The sequence below is a fragment of the Terrapene carolina genome, unplaced genomic scaffold, assembly GCF_002925995.2.
Source record: "Terrapene carolina triunguis isolate 2854851 unplaced genomic scaffold, T_m_triunguis-2.0 Scaffold95, whole genome shotgun sequence".
NCBI lineage: Eukaryota > Metazoa > Chordata > Testudines > Emydidae > Terrapene > Terrapene triunguis.
The window spans coordinates 41,326,511-41,349,440 of record NW_020664446.1 but is presented as its reverse complement, the minus strand read 5'-3'; the positions used below and the strand labels follow the sequence as shown (position 1 = coordinate 41,349,440).

Below are 22,930 nucleotides of genomic sequence, written 5' to 3'. Positions count from 1 at the left end.
GCCCCCCTCTCCCACCCACCCACCCACTTCACAAGGCAGCAGGCAGGAGCAGCACATGGCAGTTGGGGGAGAGACACCTTAACTGCCCGGCACTTGATAGCCTGCTGGGCAGCTGCTGCACAGGGAACTTAGGCGAGCTGCCGGTCCACCCTGGTTCCAAGCCCCCACCAGCTAGCTCCAATGGGCTGCTCTCCCTGCAAGCAGTGGGCAAAGCAGGCGGCTGCCAAACAATGTTATAAGGGAGCATTGCACAACTTTAAACGACAATGTTCTCTAATTGATCAGCAACGTAACAACGAAACAACGTTAACCGGGACGATGTTAAGTGAGGAGTTACTGTATACAATATGAACCACCAGCTTTTGCGGGGAAAGGGGATCAGGAGGGGAAGGCACACGACGCCTGACATTTAAAAACAAACTGCATATATATGAATATTGACAAATTATTTTTGTTTACCTTTGCCAGCTCAACATACTTCCAAATGGGTGAAGAATGGGTTAAACCAGTGTTTATATACAGCAATGAACAACTTGTTCACCAGATGAAACTATAGTTCAACAAGCATTCGTACAACAGTGTTCTTGGAAAAGAGAAAGTATTTGCCTTCATGTCCAAGCAGAGCCACAGATGTTAGCAATTCCACCCTCCCCACACATACTTCTGATGCACTGCCACAGAAGGACACAACCACACAGCTCTCACAAAGCCCTGCAGAAACCCCCACGGCATGCTCCTGACTGCAGCATCCAGATACAAACCTCAAGTTCCCTCAGTGTGAGCTCCTCAGGGCAGAAGTCCCATCGTTCTTACAGTACTCAGTTGGCCACAGCAACAGCTCAATTAGCCTTCTGACAGTGTCTTGAAAGGTAGCGTCTCTTTCTTCTTAGTGCAGGTTGTTAACCAAGCGTGACCTCTGGCAGGAAAGGTCTTAGGGACATTTCTCTTGTTGGTCAGACCACTGGTGCCTCAGAGACCTGACTGGGTTGCAATATGGAACTGAGCTCACCCAGAGGTCATGGATGTTATCTCAGAGTCACAGATCAGTGGCAACAAATTAGCAATCTGTGAATGATGGCATTTGGGGTGGCAGTTCCCTGATGCATTCAGCCATGGTAGCATCGTCAGTAAAGGAGATGAACACGGTTAACAATACAGTGTCAAGCCCCTGGCCCAAAGACTCTGCATAAGGGACAGAAGCAGAGAGGGGAGGGGTGTGGTGGGGGGTTGCTCTTCAGTGGCTGAGAATAGCTAACTACTGTGAAAGGGCAAAGCAGTGGTGGAGAGGCCTTTGACCCTGCACCGGGCTGAAGCAGCACTGAAAGAGCCCTGATCCTGAGCTGGGAATTGCTGGTATAAATATGTTATAAGAAGTACTTCTTAGGCTATGAACTTTCAGAATCAGGAGCTAGGCAAAAACTAAAGATGGCTTACGTCTGACTACACCTCCATTACATAAGGGTTGAGTAGACATCTGGCAATAGATTTTTCAAAATATTTGTGGCAAGTTAGCCCCTGCATCTCAGTTTAAAAGCACCAGTGGGTAGAAATCCCTAAAAAACACCCTGAATAAATGGTCCAGTCCTCTTCCACTGGCATAAAATACCTTGAGATTCTTGGGGTTACGCCCTCCCAAGAGCTGTGATGATTCTAAGTTTTGCAAACATTTCTTGATGAACTTCTGAATTCATTGCTCATCTAACCCCTTTACCTAGGATATATTTAGATTTTAAAACTCCAGGAGTTTTGGCTCTCATTTGAGCCTGCCTCACTCTTTCTAGTTAGTCATACCGCACTCCAGCCTTGCCATGGCTGAGCTACCAGCTTGTTAAATCCTCCCTTGTTACAGTCCTGATGGCACACCAGCCAAGCCTCTCCTCTTTAGCCTTGCCTTGAACTAATGGGATTAGTACTCAGTTGTGTGGTCTTGGTCAGGTTGTGATTTATAGACGCTGGCATCGTCCTCTTGTGCACTCCTTCCCAACAAACCCCTAAGCATCCTCCTATCCCCTATGTCCTCCAGACCACAAAGCACAGACTATGCGGCTGAAGTGCACATTCCACTAACACGTTTTCAGTTAAAAAAAGGAAAAACAGAGAACTATTCTAGAGGAATGTTACCGTCCAGCACACTCTTGTGTTCCCTCCGCAGTGCCAGGACAGTCTTGTCAGTGCTATGACTTGTCTTCTCACTAGGACTATATTGTGTAATTCTCATGGCACACTTTTGGCTCACCAAGTGCATTTTAAAACCTTTTTCTGCTGAATTCGGTACTTTAGGGAATTACTACAACAGTATGTAAAAGGGAAGCAAGGCTGTCAAACTGAAGTGGGGGTGATGTGGAAAACTCCACACCAAGACACCTTCCCCCCCTCCTCCCCATATACATCCTGTGACATCATGACATGGTGGGGGACTGGCTTGAAGAGAAGGCTCAGAGAGGTCCCAGACAATGATGGATAACCAGCGGGTGAGTCCATTAAACTGTGAGTATCGCCCACTGAGTGCAAGAGATGCGTCAGAGCCAGAAGCAAGAAAGGAAAGAAAAAGGCCTCCTTGAAGGGAAATGCTTTGGTAAACTATTCATTTTGCATATTACCCAATGGGGTCATGTTTTCCCCTTTTATTGATCTTTTCTTTCAAACTCATTAAACTCACAAACGGGCCCTTTATTTGAAAAGACAGCTGTCCCTCTTTCACTCAGCATAGCATCCTGAACATTCACACAGTGAAAAGCACTCCCCGCTGCGTATAAACCATGAAATGTGTTTGAAAATAAAGCTTTTGATTAAAACTGACAATTCTGAGCTTCCCATGCTGTCCCCCAAGCTGAAAAAATGACATCATCTGTGACACCAGCAGTGTGGGGAGAGCCCGGTGTCAGAGCATGTAACCCCTTCCCCGCCTGATTTCAGAACAATTTAACAAACAAATCAACGGGGCAAATTTTCTAAGGGGCCTCACCCCAATCTCTGTTCTTGAACAGATAAGAAACTTACTTGCATTTTCAATTCTTGTGCATGCAAATGACAGGATTTAGGCACATGAAACCCATTTGCACAGGCAAACTGTTTTACAGATGTGACAGAGCAAAAGAATTGTTACCATGACTGAGCACACAAACAGAGACAAAGTCAAGGGCCCCCTGATAAATTGGCTTTTAAGGTTTCAGGGAAATATTAAAAATATTTTAGTCTCTTTGGGAAGAGAAGTGCACTCAGCCAACTAAAATGATCATTTTAACTGAAAATGTTATTTTAAAAAATCGTGAAAGCTGCCCTGAGGACTCCACCTCCACTAAGCAAACCTCTCAAGACAACACTTTAAAGTAGCTCCAGTGTTTGCAGTAGTTAAAAGCCGTCTGACCTTTTGTTAAAGAACAAGTAAACATCTTCTGCTGGTCTCTTTGGGGGTTGCTTAAGAAGATCTCATTATAGAATCCTCACTTTAAATCCAGTGAGAAGCATGTGGACTTTCAGGCAAACCTGGATGTTATTAGCTTAAAGTTGAAATGTAGAGCTCTCATAAAAGTGTAGTAAGCAATGTAAAGTCCCTGATCAGTTACAGGATCTTTGAATGGGCAATTACACCTTACATGAATTATCTGGAAATCGGCTCTTCCCACATATGCTGAATCTATCAAATTCCATGATCAAGATTCAAGATTTCCTCCGCAACAGCTGAAGACAACACAGATACCCAGCTTTCTCAAGCTATTCCGAGCTCTGTCATCAACTGCTACTGGGGAGAAATGGAATCCCAAACTCAGGTTCTGTCAGGTAAGTAACGAAGGAACTGGATTTTCACCACTCTGCTTCACCGCTTTGTTAGTTTTCTTCTCTCTCGCTCTCATCTTCGCACCTTCTTCCATGTTCCCCTCCCCCACATGCCTGGACTACCCTTTCTAGTCCAGTACACCTCATACTTAGCCTTCTTTTTATTCAAGTCTCTTTCTGAAAAACTCATTTCCCCTATAAAGCTCATAATGCTATAAACCATAACTGTAAAACACAGCCCCAAACCTTTACTGAAATAAAAACTAACACAGAGTAAAATGATATAATAGTGAACACTCCAAGGCCCTGATCCTGCAAACATTTACCACATTCTTTGCATATGCAAGTTGTCTAAACTTAGTCTAAACTGAACTCAATGGGATTATTCACATGCGTAAAGCTAAATAAGTACATAAGGGTTTGCAGGATCAGGGCCTAAGTTACCACCATGCTGAGGAGCTCTTAGTGATTTTTGAGTTTTATCTTTGTCTATTTACCCTCTAAGCCAGGGGTTCTCAAACTGGGGGTCGGGACCTCTCAGGGGATCGCGAGATTATTACATGGGGGGTCACGAGCTGTCAGCCTCCACCCCAAACCCTGCTTGCCTCCAGCATTTATAATGGTGGTAAATATATTAAAAAGTGTGTTTAATTTATATGGCGGGGTCCCACTCAGAGGTTTGCTGTGTGAAAGGGGTCACCACCAGTAAAAAGGTTTGAGACCCACTGCTCTAAATGCTGGGGGCAGGAGCCTCATATTTCTTTGTGTCTTGTGCAGCATTGAACTAGGGTTACCATATTTCAGCAAGCAAAAAAGAGGACGGGAGGAGCCCCGCCCTAGCCCCGCCCTGCCCTAGCCCCGCCCCTGCCCCTTCCACTCCCTCCCACTTCCCGCCCCCCTCAGAACTCCCAACCCTCCCCCTGCTCCTTGTCCCCGGACTACCCCTCCTGGGACCCCTGCTCTTAACTGCCCTCCAGAACCCCACCCCCTACCTAAGCCTCCCTGTTCTTTGTTGCCTAACTGCCCCCTCCTGAGACCCTACCCTCTAATTGTACCCTGACTGCCCAAAACCTTATCCACACCCCCACCCCCAGAAAGCCCCCCCAAAACTCCCGACCCCCCCCCGCTCCCTGTCTCTTGACTGCCCCCTCCAGAACCTCCCAGCCCCTTCTCCGACCCCCTGCCCCCTTACCCTGCCGCTCAGACCAGCGTGCCGGGGAGGAGGAGCAGGGGGTGGAGCTCCAGACTGCCGGTGCGAATGGCCGGCTGGTGATCTGCGAGGGAGGGAGGGAGTGCTCTCAGCTGCAGGGGAGAGGAGGGGGAAGTGGAGGAGGGGCTCTCTCTGGCTGTCGGAGCCCCATGTAAGTGGCACCATCCGGCCGGCTGCCCTGTTAGCCACGCGCGCTCTGCATGGGGGGGAAGTCCGGACATTTACAAATTCCCCCCGGACGCTATTTTTAACTCTAAAAGCCGGACATGTCCGGGGGAATCCGGACGAATGGTAACCCTAATTGAACAAACCCTTGGTGCTTGATAAATAAATCAGGAGAATGCACAAGAATGAAAAATTTCACATACTTTGTTTTAAAATTTAAAACTCTCTGTAATTTTAAGCCCACTTGTATATTTGGGGATGGCAACAGTGTTAAATAATAATGCAAGATAGCAATGGAGGATGATAATGCCAATTAGGAATGCTTAAGGAACTGCATAGTACTGTAGGTTCACAGTAATCTAGCCATGTCAGAACTATGTTTATTGCAATTAACAGAAAAGAATTACCATGAAGCATTACTATTTCTTTATTGTTACACTGATATGCCTTAAAATTCAGACTTCAGGAGGTAAATAGCTAGCAGGTGTGTTAGCAATTTAGCTAGCTGATTGACTCACACTGACATTAATGGGAGACATACAAGTAAATACTTACATCTCACACTGATAATTTACCCCCAGCCTGATTGGCACCATAGCGGCTGCAATGCGAGTTAATGCTGTTTTGGTTTCTACATTTTAAAAAGTCTTCATAGATTTGTCACTGCAGAACTGGTCATGCCTGCATAACACTTTCCATGACCCTGCAGAAAAGAATTGAAACAGGGAGGCAGGGAAAATGCATGAAAGGAAGAATAGCTGTTTTCATTCTCCAGTTTCCATATCTCAGCTGGTCCACCTGACATCACTTGGGCACCCAGTTATGAGAAATAGGGCTTTGAGCACAGAATACACGTCTCTAGCTTCCAGACACCAAAGCAGCGAACGAGAAAGCAGGAAAGACAACAGGGTTAGAAGGAATTTCTCTTCGGGCCCCATCTGGTGCACAGACACTGCATCTACTCTGTCCTAGCATGAGACATTCAGCCAGGGAGAGAATGAGGAAGGGAAGTGAAGACTGAGGGAGGAGGAGGGAGAGAGAGAGAAAGACCTTTGTGAAGACTGCTCATATTTGCAGCTATTTAGGTGCCAAATGCTCAACAGCGCAAACACTTTGAACGATTAGTAGTAAAATAAATACTGGTCTTCCAGGTCAACCAGCTCTTTCGGAATATGCACATTTTGCTTTCTTTTTTGTTAATAAATGGTTAAAGGAAAATTCTTACAGGTCAGTAGGAGGGAAGCTCTGGAGTAGGGTTCAGGGGAAACAAGGAGAGGCTACTCAGAACTGATGGAGAGGGGCTGAGGATTGCCAAAGATGAGCTTTGAAATGAGGGAGAAGCTCCTGATTTTCATCATGAATAGCTGCTCTTTGAGCACAATTTTCAAAAGCACCTAAGTGACATAGGAGCCTCTGAAAATTTTATCCTTTGTCAACATGAAGCAATAATTTAAAAAACCTAAATGCAATATGCCCTTTTCTGTTCACTCTGGAAGAACAGCTTTCACAGCATTTCCTGGGATTTGGGGGACAGTTTTCAGGGAGGTGCAAAAGGATTGACATTTCTCTCTCTCCATCCCTCTTGGGAACATCCAAAACAAATAAGACATTCTCGGTCTGTCTTTGCTGAAGAAGGTAATGCGAATGAACCCCACACTTTTGTTCTCTCCCTTTCTCCCAACCCACCCACCCAACTTCAGTGCCCCTCAGTCAAACAGTGTTCTGGACAGCAGCCATCATCCACAAGGCCTCTATAGGGATTTTCATACAGAGCTTTTTGTTTAGGTCATAAGCCCCCAGCTCCAGCCTGTCAAGAGTTCTGCAAAACTATGAATTGTTTATATACTTGCAGAGAAAGCAATGCCATTCTTGCTAATATTTCCCTGCAATGAGGACAGTGTCAGTAGAGCAGTGTTTCCCAACCAGTGTGCCATCAGGCCCAAACAGGTGTGCGGCAGAATTTTCTGAAAAACTACATGTGAGAACAAAAAAAACCCCTTCCCTTTTATTTTAATTAGTGTCAGAGCCAGATTGCATTCTGTACTTTTCCTCTGCGGGACGAGGCCCCTTTCAAATATTATGCATGCATCACGTTCCATTCCCCAAAGTGAGGTTAAGAGGGATAAACAGTAAACAAAGATGACGTACCCTGATGAATGCAATGCACTGCAATGAGCCTTTGATGATGATGCACACAAAAAAACATACAAGTCAAGCCTAAGTTTTATATTTACATTTGACTTGGGGTAAAAGCCAGAATGAGCCGGACCCGGGATTGCATGATAATTAATTACATTGCATTTTAAAATGGCGGAGAAAGTTACACACACTTGGGAAGACTATTTTGGGAATGAGAAGAAATGATTAATTATTAATTGCTTGTCATCCCAAAATATTATTCTCAAGTGCGGGTCACTTTCTCCAATGAGCATGCGTTTGTCCAGAGTTCTTATATTTAGCTTTAACGTTAGTTTCCACTGTTGAAAATGTTAATTCTGGCACAAAAGACAGGTCGCGATCTAACATTAGCCGCCATGGTTGTTTTGATTTTAACCCTACTAGCCTCATTCTGGATTGGCTCATAAATATTCATGAGACAAAATTAAGAGTGGCCTAAGGATAGATGCAACATTACACTATGGTTATATGAACTTGACGTTACAGGAGTCAAGTGGTGGTTAGTGCGTTTTTCAAATCTTACAAATCTCAAAAGTGACAGTGGTGAATTTTGAATTTATGACCCCAAAATAGACAAATATTTAAAGAAAAAAGATTTTAGCAATTTCACATCTGCTTGCAGTGATGAAGCTGAACCTAAAACTAAGAAAGTGGAAGTGGTGAATCGACACTTCTGTGAGAGCTATCCTCAATATGGGGAACCATCTTGCACTCTTCCACATTGTCTCATGTGCAGGGAGAAACTCTCAAACAATGCCACGGGTCCAAATAAGTTAAAACAACACCTTACAAGCAAACATTCATCCCTTGCCAAGAAGGACACACTTTGTTTTACACATTTGAGGGACCAGAATGAGAAGCAAGCATGACTTATGATAGACTGTGCAACTGTTTCTGACAAAGCACTGGAAGCAAGCTACATGGCTGCTGAACTTGTAGCAAAGGCAAAAAAGCCACATACAATCGGAGAGACATTAATTTTACCAGCATGCAAAGAAATCGTGAGAGTAATGTTAGGTGCACATGCAGTCAAGGAAATTGAAAAAGTTCCCCTTTCAGATAACAAGATAAGTCACCACACTGATGATGTCAGGTGATATTGAGATGGTGCTCGAAGAAAAATTAAAACCAAGTGGAAAATTTGCATTGCAGCTTGACAAATCAACAGGTATCAGTGGCCATGCTCAACTCTTGGCTAACATAAGATAAGTTGACGGAGATAGTATCAAAGAAATTTTTTTATTTTGCAAAGAACTGCCAGGTCACGTGACTGGAGAGGATATATTCAGTGTGACAACAGCCTACTTTGAGGAAGGAGAACTTCACTGGAAAAATTGTATCAGTGTTTGCGCCAATGGGGCAACCTGCATGACTGGCAAAGTGAAGGGGTTTGTAAGCAAGGCCAGGGAACAAAACCCAGATGTGTTGATGATGCGTTGTTTCCTGCACCATGAAGTTCTCGTCACCAAAACACTGCCAGAAGAAATGTCTTCAGTGTTAGATGGAGCAGTAAAACTAAAGAACTTTATAAAATCGCGGGCCTAAATATCACACATTTTCTCCTTGCTGTGTAAGGAAACAGAAGCAGAGCACCAGAGTTTACTTTTCTACACTGAAGTACACTGGCTTTCCCATGGAAAAGTTCTCTCATGCTTGTCTGAGCTGAGAGAGGAGATCATAATGGTCCTAACTTCGGAGAAATCAATGTACACGGACTTGATCGCTTATGTGGCATGGTGTGCAAAGCTTGCCTACCTGTCTGATACATTCTGCCACCTCAATGAGCTGAACAGGAAAATGCAAGGTAGAAATGAGCATCTTCTCTCCAACATGGATAAACTGCATGGGTTTAGGTCTAAGTTAGCCCTCTGGCATGAAAAAGTAGCAAAAGGAACAATAGAAATGTTCCCCTTGGCAAATGCAGCAGATCCTGCTGGCAATATTTTGGTCAGTGTTGTTTCTGAGCATTTGGAAAGTCTGGAATTAAAATTCAGTTCATATTTTCCTTCAATTAATAGAGAAGATTTTGACTGGTCCGAGATCCTTACAGTTCCTCTGCAATGCAAAGCGCTAAGAATGTTACAATAACGGTTCAAGGTCAGCTTGCTGAATTAAGGATGGATCACATTTTGAAAATAAAGCTTCATGATATGCCGTGGGACTCTTTCTGGTTGAAGGTGGGAGGAGAATATCCTGTAATCTCTGACCATAGTATCTCCATTCTGTTGCCCTTTTCAACTGGTGCAAGTTAAATTTTTCAAGCCTGACTTACATCAAGAACAACCAAAGAGAGCAGTTGAGGTCAGTGAAGCGAGAGCTCAGAGTGGCACTGATAACATTTCCTCCCAGGGTTAAATGACTCTGCGCATCAAGACAAGCTCAGGTGTCTCGTTCAAAGTTTTTTGTTATGTATTTTTAATTCTTGTATATAACTTATGGTCATTCATCACAGACTGTGAATCACTGTGTGCATCGAATTCAGGGTAGCATTTCAGAGTTCCATTCCATGTCAGGTGGTGCTAGGCTTGCAATCTCTGGAGTTTGGCTTTTGATGTTGCTCACTTCCAAAGCCATACAAAAGAAGAAGTGGCTCAAAGATGAAAAGGTAATACCGTAAGTCTTGATGCATAATAATATCACTAGTTGACGTTTCTTGATTGGCACAACTTTTGTAGTATTTGTTGTTCATCATATAATAAAACAATTATTTTTTTATTTGACATCTTGTTGATGTGCATGTGTGAGTTGGCTGAAAATATTTGTCACAATCTGTACAATACAGCTAATGATGTTAGACTTTAATATGGTGGTGTGCCTCAAAATAATTAAAGGTAGCAAGATGTGCGCCATGGCAGAGAAAAGGTTGGGAACCACTGTAGTAAAGGGATAGTTCACTTGAGCTCTCTCTCATAACTATGCCTTGTCTGCACTCTCTCATATACTGCAGCTCCAAAGCTGTCTTCCAGATCTAGGCTCACATATGGGGAAGAGAAAGAAAAATCTTCACCCCTTAAATAAAACAACTGAGTGAGACACTTAAACACCAGCCAGATAGCAACAAACACTGCCTACTTCCCCTTCCTGGGACTTCCAGGAACAAAAGAGGCACAGATTAGGAAGCAGTTTTGAGACACTCTGCAGTGACAAAACTGACAATGCACATACAGCTTGATGGTGCAATAGCACAACTGGGTTACGGTGAATTAAGAAAACCACAACCACCAATCAATACAGACTAGTAACATTATGGAGGACACTATACAGTCTTTTTAGCGTATGTGCAACATGCCACAGCTGGCACGTGACCAGAAGTCATCACTGAGTTTGGTCTGCTGGTTGAATCAATGGCTTCCCCGGCCTGGGCTGGGTACTGACAGGGAGTGCCACGTGAACACTGATCCATGCCCCAGTAGTATGCCATTTTGCAGTGGTTGAGACAGTCACAGAGATGAGTATAAAACCATTTTTGCCGCATATCCACTTTTCATCATTTCAACTACATTTGTTAAGTGTCAAAGACAACCCTTCTCAAAGCTTGTTTTTCAGAACAATAGATTTGGGACATCACAATAAGTTTTGTGTCAGAAGACTGTGATGGCAAAACAGGGCATAAGGGCTTCACTACAGGACACCCTACAGCTAGGAGGGCACCCTGAACTCTGATCCAAATATCCAAGAATGAGGGGGAAATTACACTAAAAATAAAACTGTCTTTTGTACACAGGCCCCTTCTGTCTCCTGTCTGACCCCAGTGTGAAAATTCCTCTTCAAAGTCCAGAAAGGAGAACCAACAGCCTTCATCAGGCAAATCCATCTCTCTTCCAAAGGCACACCGAAATATACCTGGATTACTTGACTTATTCATATTCAGAACTCAGCCAAACTGCTAGTGAATAAACTGGCTATAGAATTGCCACTATATGAAATCATACACACTGTGTATGTAAACAAAGCAATGCTTTCAATAGTAATTATCACTACCAATTTCTATTTGCATCCACTCAATCCCCGCAACCTCCCACATCCCTTTTAGGACCAGTGCTTTATAAACAACAAAAGAAAAGAAAACCTCACTATGTTCATGAGTGTGAGGACATAATTCTGGACGTGTTCCTTCCCATGGAACCGCACAACTGTATCGTCCACTGCCAGCAAGACCTCAATGTTGTAGTCATCCTTCTTGGCGTGGCGTCTTTTCCTGTCCACTTCACCGAGCCGGTCTTCAATCAGGTCCAGTGAGTTTGGGAGCTCACCCACACTGAAGCTTGGAACTGAAGGGGTGAGAGGAAAGAGGAAATGGTGAGCGATTTCAAGGCTGCTTCATGCAGAACAATGTGGCTTTAGCAATGTTTCCTGGTTCTAATAGTTACCATATATACTCGTTCATAAGCCGAATTTTTTTAGTAAAAAAGGGAAGCACCAGAGAAGGGGGTCGGCTTATGAACGGGTATAGAGAGGGAGAGGAAAGACACGGTTTTGTCAGCCTGAGGAATAAAGAAGTGTCTGGTGGCTGTTTAGCAACAAAGCTGCAGTGTCTGGTCTTTTATTCCATTTAAGGAGAAGGTGCATGTGTGCTCCAGTTTTTATTCACTGGGGAACTGGAATGCAGTTTTGGCTCCAAGGCCCAGAACCAGCCATTTCTAATGTCAGCTTTCTCTGGCAGTCATGACTTCTCCAAGCCCAAAGGACTACTCATCCTGGGTGCCAAGAGGAATGTCACTCCCCATGTCTGCATACACCTTGAGACCCCACACTGTGCCTACTCTCTCCCCACCTCTGCCAATAACCATGGAACAAGTGGCTATTTCAGATGCTTTCTATTTCTGCAGTGAAATGTTATCATCTCCCTGATGGGAAAACAGCAAGTCCAACATTCTGAACATTTTTTGGCTATTATCTTGCTTAAAATCTCTAATGACAGAAATAAGAATGCATCTTCACCTTCACTATTACTGTTCAGTGTTTGTATCCAGGATTGGGGCCCCATTGTGCTAGGAGTTGTACAATACACATAAGAAGGACCATAGACAGGCAAGATATATAGGAGAACGCAGGAAAGTGAAAGGAGATGAGAAGAGTGATCAAAGGGAGACAAAAGGAAACAGAAAGTTAAGACCCAGATCCCCAAAGGCATAGGAAACAGGCAGCTAAATACCTTTGAGGAGCTGAGCCAAAATCCATCAGATGTCATTTCTGGAAGCAGCACCTCTTAGTGGCTACTGAGAGCAGGCATTGCCAAAACCAGAAAGGATGAGTTAAGGACTTGGAACATGTTTTATTTTAAAAGTGACTATCATGGTGGTGAAAGGTACAAGACTAGACATCAAAGGGAGATGACTTTCAAGGATACTAACATCATGGGAAGCAGGAACATTATCAATCCCACTACTCACTAAATTCAACACTAAATTCGCCACTCAAGCCAAAAATCTGAGTAAGTGCCCCCAAAATGAGTTTTAAGGGTTCTCTGAAGACAATAATAACTTATGGGGTAGCTGGGCAACCTCTCCACCCCCAAGCCGCTTGATAGCCACATGATTCTTTGATACTTGTGCCCTATTTGGGAGCATGTCATCTAGCTAAATAAAGCTGGATGACATTAAGAGAATTCCATTGCTCCAAACAGTGAGTCACATAAAGCATCTCTCTCTTCTGGTGTAAGAGCTCTGATCTCCGCACAGCACATCTTGCAGGAATTTCTGTATTTGCCAACGAGGGGGTCGTTTTCAAGCAGATGGATGAAGACTGTGAGGCCCAAGCTGTGAAACTGTGTTTAACATTGGTCAAGAACATTAAATATAGCAAAGCAAAAAGCTAAGCTCTCACCACAACTCAGACTTTGGCCCCACACCCCCATCCTACCACCTTTAAAATAACTTATCCAGTCACAATGTTTCAAGAAATTCCTTCTCTATTTTTACCCTCTCTCCTTTCTACAGAGCAAGCTTTGACAGACACATCACACATTTGCGCCAGAGTTGTCGATCCACTCTTACATGATGTCCTCATTGGCCAGGTGCCTGGTTACAGTATAGAATGTGCAGACAGATGGGAAAGACCCAACAAGAGCGCAAGTAAGTAAACACAGCCAGTGGGCTTTGCCTCAGGTAATGTATTCACTCTTCCTATGGTAAAGCCTTTCTTTTTAAAGTGAATGTAGTGCTCATGAAAGGTGTCTGACTGGCAGCTTTGATTACCCACCACATAGCCAACAAGTGATGGTGACTTGCAGGGCCTGATTCCCCCTTCCTCTGCACCCTGCGCTATTACTAGTGCAAAGTGGGGGTAACTTATTCCCATTCTGATGGGGTAGTGATTTACATCCACTTTGCAGTAGTGTAAATGATAAGACAAGGTGCAGGGTAATGGAATCAGACTGATTGAATCCACACAGGAAAGAGTGATTTCTGGATGGCATCATCATCACCTGAGCATTCCAATCCTCCAGCCTCCTCTAAACAAGAACGGCTCCATCTCCAACCAACAGTCCCAATAAGTCATTCATCACCTTTTCTTTGCCCCTATTGCTTCATGACTCTTTGCAAAAAAAATGTTATGAGATATACTTAATCTTAAAGAGCAGCTGACATCACATGGAAGACTTTTAAAATCCCATTCTCTTTAGAGGTAATTCTGCTCCCAGTATGTGCTGCATTTTTGGTGTGTTTCTTCACCTCCTTCTTTACTACTGAAGTACATAGGCTTGCTAATAGGATCTTTTCTTTGTTAAGATTTATTTGCTCCTGCCTCCATTCCATGCTGTGTTTATAACAACACGACTTTTAGCTGTGGAAATGAGTATGATGTTACAAGAAGGAGATAATGCTAAAGAATGTTAATTCTTACTCAAACATATACAAAGTGCCAGTGCTTTACAAACTTTGGTCCTGATCCTATAAAAAAACTTCTGCATGCACTTAACCTTATGCATGCAAGTAAAGAAGTCAGCAGGACTATTCATGTGTGTCAAGTTAAGCACATGCTTAAGTGTCTACAGGCTCAGGGCTATAAATAAGTCACGCCTCATGCCCAAAAGACCTAACAATCTAAAAAAGAAAAGACAAACACACAGAAGACAAGACACAGGACAAAAGTTCAGGAAAAGGAAGATTTAGGGATTGTTATTTACATCCAGAAAAAATCAACACCTAATTTCACTAAGTATATTCAATTAAAACAAAAACCTGCATCTACACATCTGTCTTCAAATCAAAAAAGTTGCAAAATTACAAACAGAACCAGCCATTCTAACCTCAATTCACCCTTATCCCAACTCCATTTTACCCCGGTGCTTTAGCTCATAAGATGTGAGATTGTCTATTTTATCCATTCTTCTTGGCCTCGTCTCTTTATCTCAGTGCTAGGGGAAGAAGTGGCTGACAGCAAAATCAATTTATTTTAAAGATAAGTCTCACCTTTTCCTGTTGCCGCTAGGAGGGAAGGGGGAGAAAAAATTGAAATTTGAATCAGTTCCAAATGTTGCAATTATGGATTCTCTGGACAACAGACCAAACCATCCAATTATTTTACTTAAAGGAAAAACCTACAGAAAACACTAAACCTAACTAGTACCTTAGCCTCACTTCAAACTCTAAGGCATTAACTCTCATTGGACCCCCTAACAGTAATCAATGCTGAATGTAAATCTGCCAAGAAAGTAGTTGCCTACTGGTTTTTGACTGTTATGATTCCTGAACCCAGGAACCCAGGAATCCCAGGAACCTATCCTTGCAACAAAGCCCGATGCCAACTCTGTCCACATATCTATTCAAGTGACACCATCATAGGACCTAATCACATCAGCCATGCCATCACGGGCTCGTTCACCTATACATCTACCAATGTGATACATGCCATCATGTGCCAGCAATGCCCCTCTGCCATGTACATTGGCCAAACCGGACAGTCTCTATGCAAAAAAATAAATGGACACAAATCTGACATCAGGAATCATAACATTCAAAAACCAGTAGGAGAACACTTCAACCGCTCTGGCCACTCAGTAATAGATTTAAAGGTGGCAATTTTGCAACAGAAAAGCTTCAAAAACAGACTCCAGCAAGAAACGGCTGAACTTGAATTAATATGCAAACTAGATACTATCAATTTAGGCTTAAATAGAGACTGGGAATGGCTGAGCCATTACACACATTGAATCTATTTCCCCATGTTAAGTATCCTCACACCTTCTTGTCAAACTGTCTTAAATAGGCTATCTTAATTATCACTACAAAAGTTTTTTTTCTCCTGCTGACAATAGCTCATCTTAATTAATTAGCCTCTTAGAGTTGGTAGGGGAACTCCCACCTTTTCATGTTCTCTGTATCTATATATATCTCCTCACTAAATGTTCCATTCTATGTATCTGATGAAGTGGGCTGTAGCCCACAAAAGCTTATGCTCAAATAAATTTGTTAGTCTCTAAGATGCCACAAGTACTCCTGTTCTTTTTGAGGGTAAATGGTGATCTATAGATATTGGAGGCTAGCGTGATCTAGTCTGGGCTCCAGGCAGTTACAGGGATCTCTCACCAGTTTTGCAAATATAACTGAATGAAAGTGACACTGATTACACCCATGAACCAGATAAGCTTTGTTATCCCCAGACACCAGCTCCACTGACACACTGAGATACAGGGATCCAGGGGGAGTAGTGCTTAGAACAAGGACTGGAAATCAGGAGACCTAATTTCTAATCCCATCTCTGACAATGACCCCATGTGTCCTTGAGAAAGTCACTTAACTGTCTTGGTAACAAAACCTACTTTACAGGAGTACTGTGAGGCTTAATCAGTTACTGTTCATGAAGCACCCTGAGAGTTTCAGGTATTATAGAAATGCAAAGTATTACTATTATCATTACTGGTTTCTTAAAACTGGTCTTCCAATAAAGGCATCCATACGGCATTATGACCAAGTACCAGATCTTTAATTGCATTGAAACCAGTACAGAATTCAAAAGCATGCCCTATCATACTGAAGAGAATAAATGAACTCAGTGACAGCAGACTTCTCCATTTCAATGTTTATCCAGGGAGAGGAGACTTGGGGTTTTCTCTGCACCCAGTCACCTGCATTTTTATTTTTCTACAGATAAAACACAAATCATTTCCATTCACTGGAACAAAATTATGGAGCCGATTCATCCCAAGGTACTTTCACTGGATTTAGGAGATTCTAGCTGCCAAATTGTCTGGTGCTTTAGGGCATAAAGAGGCTATTAAGCTTAACTGAGCTCCAAAGGATTTTCACCAGGATTCCTCCCACTTCCCAGCACAGGTATCATGGCTGAGCAAACAGCATGGCTAGCAGTGATTGTCAACCGCCAGAAAGCTCCGTGGGAGCTGTGGGTAGCCAAGCATAATCTAGAGCAGCCCAGGTACTCTAAGAAGCACCATGGACAAATATACACCTGGTTCAGGGAAACACAAAAGTTGCTGAAAGCTCCCATTATCAATCAGATTTCGTGCCCTAGCGCAGCTCAGCCAGAGCTAATGAAGCATGTGCATGCAGCATGTAGTAAACAGTCACACACACACACACACACACGCACACACAAAGAGTCCTACCTTCGTTATGAAGATCCTTGTGTGATTCTGCTCTTTCCTGTCTGACGGCAGATCTGCGGTAGACCACATGTGCCCTCCCATTCTCTTCCTTCTCCTGCTGCCCCTTCTCCAAAGGCTCAATGAAAAACTCACTCTTGTCTGTCCGAATCAGGCCAGCCTAGAATGCACAAAACAGAAAGGGGAAAAGGAAAGAAAGAAAGAAAATATATATACATTCATGGTACTGCTAAAAGAGTGCATTAAAGAGAACATGCAGACATGGAGTGAAACCCCAGAGTACAAGACCACCCCCATAATAGTGTGGACCAAGGCAATTTGCATTAAACTCTTTAACACTAGAGCATCACTGCTCGCTGCAAAAAAAGAAAAAGGAAAAAAATGCAAAAGTCTCATGTGCAACAGCCAACTCCTAGAGTAAACTTGGATACTGTATTTAATTAATAAACTACCAACAATGACAGCTGGTGATGGAAATCAAGATAATTTGAAGTCAGCAAATTCACTTTACTTATGACCTTAAATTCAAAGGTACACCCTTGCACATTCGTTAGCCTACCCTTCTCAGACCTCACGTTATTGCCAGAGACATTTTTGCCAATATTCATGGAATTTGGAAATTAACTGATGAGACAACTTGCACAGAAAGGTATTACTCAACCATGAGTGTGGCAGTATTGGTCCCTTATGGCATAAGCTCTTTAGAGCTGGAACCTGTCTTCCGTGAATTTTCTCTGAAGAGGCTAGTACACCTGTGTGCGCAATAAAATAAAATAAAATAAAATGCACATCAACAAAGAGAGAAATTTAGTGACATATTCAGTTGTTTCTACTCCAAAACACTGTCTTATGTTCCATGATAATTTAGAAAAACATACTAACCCCTAAAGATTGGAATAATCCTTATGATACTGCCTTAGATCCCTTAGATACTTCTCAAAACCATTTTAAACGCCTTTCCAATATTTAGAGTTGTTCACTCAAAACTGTGCAGAAATTCCCATTTCAGTCCCAATGGGGCAGATTTCCCCTCCTTGTATCCTCCATTGGCTCCCCCTTCTCCACCACATGAAGGACAAGCTTGCTATCTCCATCTGTAGCCCTTTACAATTAAGCCCTGCCCTATCCATTTGATGCATTTTACCATAATGTCAGCTTCCACCTGTTCTTTACCAACATACTAGCCTTTGTCATCTGCCAGTATGTTGCTTTCTCAAACACCTCCATGTTTCCTCTGATGCCACTCCTTATGAGTGGGAAAAACTCCCTGAAAAGATCCACAAAGCCTCCACCTTATCTCCTTCAAATATCTCCTTAAAAATATCTTTACTGTCATGTCTACAATACAGCTGGTTAGTTCCTCTTGTACAATGACGTACTCACTTTAGTGCTATCTTGCCTTGGACAGCATCTTTGTATCATTCACATTTTGCATCTTGTCATAACCTAAATCGCAAGTTCTTTGGGGCAGGGACTGTCCTACTATGTGTCTGTAGGGTGCCTAGTATAATGTAGCCCCAATCCTTAACTGGTGCCCTTAGGTGCTACTGCAATACGAATAATAATTTCCCTTTGTTTTCCATGCCTCTTTATTCCCCTTACAGTAACGTCTATAGGAACAACTCATCACTCTCCATGAAGGGCCTTCGTCTGCAACCCTTCCATCAGTCCAAGTAGCAGTACTTTCCTTGGGAGACTCAAGAGAGGTATCTATTCAAATCAAATTTGTTTTGCAAAACTGATTGACAATCTATCAGAGAAGACAGACTGAGTGGGCATCTTTTAGCTGTTTAATTTCCTTTGACTCTTGACCACCGGCTGTCATAAAAGGTCCCTCAACTTCTCCTTCTTGATGGAAAAGAGGAATGAATGAAAAAAACAATTTCAAACTAAGCTCTTTATGTGGTTACAAAATCCCTTTTCTTTTGATCAGTTACAAGTGTTTCTATTTAACTCATCCACACCCTGGGATACATCATCTATCATGCACTCCTGCTTTCAAACTCTAGCAACCCTCCAGGGCCCACCCCAAACAAGAGAAGATGAGGACAAAGAGGGAAATCAGCCATTCTACCAAACATTTAGATGTTTATTATTAATATTAACTCCACTCACAGCTACAAGAGGATCATCATCCTTGGCCATGAAGCCTTTTGAGAACATTGGATTAAAACCACTTTATGAATACAAAGTATTACGACTAGTAATACCTCCCAGACAAGGAAAAAATGTATGAAATAACAAATGTTATTAGAAATGTTTTCTGGCTACCACATGTTCTTAATTAGCATTAAGCGTCCATTAAATTTACCTTGAAATTGACCAAATCAGTTATGCACTGAAACTCCAGCTGGCTAGGACCTTAGGCAATCAAAAGGAAATCACACACTGAGAGATGCCTAGTTTTAGCAAAAACAAGTACCATGGTCTAGCGGTCACCAAGTCCTTATATCATATCACTTTTACTTCATCCAGTGACCAAGAAACAAGTTCTTTCACAACACACACATCACAGTGCCCTTGGAGACTCAGCAGCTGGACTAAATATCTTTCACAGTTTTAAAAGTTTTTTTCCCTCGTTATTAATCAACAGACTCCTTCAGGAGTTTGAAACTTAACACTGTCATGTTATGAAAGTTGTTGGCCTCCATCGTGCACATGTATGCTAATTTGTTCCTGCAGGCTTGCCCATGAATGATGGGCTGTCCACACTGGCTTATTATTGTATGAATGCCTGTGAGTACCAGGCTGAGCATACTGGTTTGTTTCTATAATATTGCCTATGAGTGCTGGGGCTGTACATACTGGATTATACATCAGTACTAAGCTACTGGAATTTTTTTTTAAGTGCATTGAAAAGCACTGTTTTACAAGAAGTACAAACAAATGACTGGACTTGGGAGACATATTTAGAAGGGACAGGAAAGGCAAATCTGGGGCCCTTCCAAGCTGACTGTGTCATTTGATTCCCTTCATATTTGTGTGCAGTTGTATTCATTGTGGCATTAGCCAACCTGGCTTGCTTGTACTCCACCAAATTTCCTGCCCCACTTCAGTTTTATTAGCTGCTTAATGCTTTTGGATACAAGTTTTTCCCCAGGAAAATAGGTATTTTTAGTTGTTCTAGGATCGTAACAATGGCCTAAAATACCATTTCTCTTTAAACATTCTTCCTGGCTATGAAAATTGTGCTTTTCTCATGGAAACATCCACTGACCATTCAACATTATATAGGATTGATTTAATGACAAAGCCCACCTGTTACACAAATATCATTTCTTGGGCTTTTCCTTACTTCACTACTTTAAAAATAGAACATTTAACACAGAGATCTTTGCCTTCCCTATAGTCTCCTGTACTCCCTACACTATTATTGAAGAAGGCTGTGTTTGGAGATGGGCTTCTCACCTTTGCAAGCCAGCTCCTCCTCTTTGATCATGTAGTGTGAACTCATGACTTTCTAACCATCCTATTGGCCAAGGAGTGCTGAAGCCACTCATTAAGGGAACAGTCAACCCAGTTAGGCCCCCAAATGTACCACTCTTTGAAGGAAGATATATCCCTGGCGGATTTTATTATTTTATATACTTAGGCCTAAATTTTCAAAAGTCACTAGTGATTCTGGGTGCCTCAGTTTCTGGGTGGCCAACCTGAGACATCTTAAAGGGGCCTGATTTTCTGACGGTGTGTGCTCAGTACTTTCTGAAAACCAGACCCCTTTAAGATGTCCACTTGAGCAGCCAAAAATCACTGGTCACCACCTAGGATCTACCTAGTAAGTCTACCAAGAGTATGCTACCTAGAAAATTTAGGCCATATACATACACGTATGTAAAAGGGATACACAAGAGATAGTTGCATAACTATGTGATAACTGCAGAGCCATATGATATGTTGCAGATATCATGCAACCTTCAGCTTCACAGGCCCTTCCACATTTCTGGGTAGTACTACAGCATCAGTTAGTGTGTCCTGCTGGTGCCCACCATCTCAGCTCTTCATAAACCCAATTACAATGGCACCAGAGGATTACACTGTAAAAAATGCAAAGCCATCCTACTCCATTTTTCCTTCAGATTCCTAACAACATTATTATGCACTCACAGATGTTATACTTTTTAAAAACTCTCCACATTTGAAAAATACTTGAAGACACTTGGTGACATTTAAAGGCAACAAATGTAACATGGATAAAATACCTTTTATGCAACACATCACCTGGGAAAAATCCTATGAATCAGCATACTGGGACAACAATAAACTTAGTCCAGACGAGTGACATTTAATTACCTGAGCACAGATCCCCAAAGGTAGTTAGGTGCCTAACTCCTATTGAAATCACTTTTGTACTATAAATGGAATGTGCTTAACAAGGTGCTATTGCATACCCTGAATTTTAGCTACAGCTGTCTCTTTCACTGTATTAAGATCCTTTCCCACCATTGTCAAGTCTTCAAGATATGGAGAAAGCTCAGTAGCAGGGAACAAAGCATCGGGGGGTTGCCAACATTGCATTTCAAAAATAAGGGACTGTTTTCTTAGCACCCTCGCCCCACCCCCCCTCCCGATATTATTAATAAATAATAATAATAATCATTACTCACCTACATTCACCGTCGTAGTTCTTGCTTCTTTTTGGAGCACTCAGCTACTCCCAATCTTGTTGTACAGAGATGAAAAAATAAGGGGTGTCCCTTGTAATAAGAGACTGTTGGCAACTATAGTCACAGGGTAACTCCTATTGAAATCAGTGGAAGTTGGGAATCTAAATAATTTGAAGATCTGGGCCTTACTACCCGCTGGACCTGTACTTAAAAAGGTTGGGTATGTTGCTTGAATGGTGTATCAGAGTTGATTATCAAATTAAAATTAGCCTCCTGTTTCCATTTCCTATAAATGCCACAAATTGACAAAAATAATGCATGTTTTGTCTGTCCTACCCATCGCTTTGCTAAATTCTTTTCAGCTTCCCTTAGCCACTTACTAATAACAGTGCTGATTAATAAATAATAATACTCATTTCTGTAGTGTTTTTTCATATTTACAAAGTGCTAATTAACTTCATAATGCTCAAAATAAATTGGTTGAAATTTTCTGAACAAAATTTAAATAATAATAATAATAATAATAGATTGTTTTTCAAAATTGAAAACTTTCACAAAACCAGTCTGGGTTTTCCTTTTTCAAAGTTTTTCTGAGATTTTTTTTTTTTTTTTGGACAAAAAGTGTAACGTTAATTATTCTTTGATGTGGTTATCATATTTTGTTTGTCATTTTTCAACTTTCATTTGACATTTTCAGTTTGTCTTGTTTATTTTTTAAAGTTTATTTTCCATTGCCAATTTTGATAAGCCACACAATGCAATCATTTCCAAACAGATCATTTTGATTTTGAAGGTTTTTAATTTAAAAAGAGAAAAAATTCATTTAAAAAAATTGCTGATTTGAAAAACAAAACAAATTCCACTGAATTTTTTTTTTTTTTTTTTTTTTTTTTTTTTTAAAAACAAAACAAAAGATTTTTTGTTGAAGTTTTAGAAACCCCTGTGAAATTTCTGTTGGTGTTTGAACCAATTCTATTTATAATATCCATAAAAGGTAAATATTTATTATTTTCCCTTTTTTAAAGATGGGTTAATAAAGCACAGAGTTTTGAGCCCTGACCCTGCAAACTCTTACACATATGCTTCACTTAACTCACATGAGTAGTTCCACTGATGTCAGTGAGACTCCATGAAGTCAATGGGAATACTACATTAAGCATGTGCTTAAGAAAATCACTGAATCAGGCATTTAGGCACAGATTTTTAAAGATATTTAGGCATTGCTGTGCTCAGTATTGCAACACCTACCTGATTTAGGAGCCTATGTCGAATTTTCAAAAGGGATCTAAGTGTTAGGAGCCTAAGGCCTGGTCTACACTATGAGTTTAGGTCGAATTTAGCAGCGTTAAATCGAATTAAGCCTGGACACGTCCACACGACGAAGCCCTTTTTTTCGACTTAAAGGGCCCTTTAAACCGGTTTCTTTACTCC

At 41.9% G+C, this 22,930-nt stretch overlaps 1 protein-coding gene across 1 annotated transcript in view; it reads right to left on the bottom strand.

The window, feature by feature from the left end:
- ADAMTS14 (ADAM metallopeptidase with thrombospondin type 1 motif 14) overlaps positions 1 to 22,930 on the bottom strand; it is a 101,437-nt gene that overhangs the window by 58,435 nt on the left and 20,072 nt on the right. The window contains exons 3-4 of the mRNA XM_026650990.2: positions 16,899 to 17,055; positions 11,405 to 11,601 (exon numbers count right to left, since the gene is read on the bottom strand). Coding sequence (XP_026506775.1) covers positions 11,405 to 11,601; positions 16,899 to 17,055 — 354 coding nt within the window. The remainder of the gene's footprint in view (positions 1 to 11,404; positions 11,602 to 16,898; positions 17,056 to 22,930) is intronic.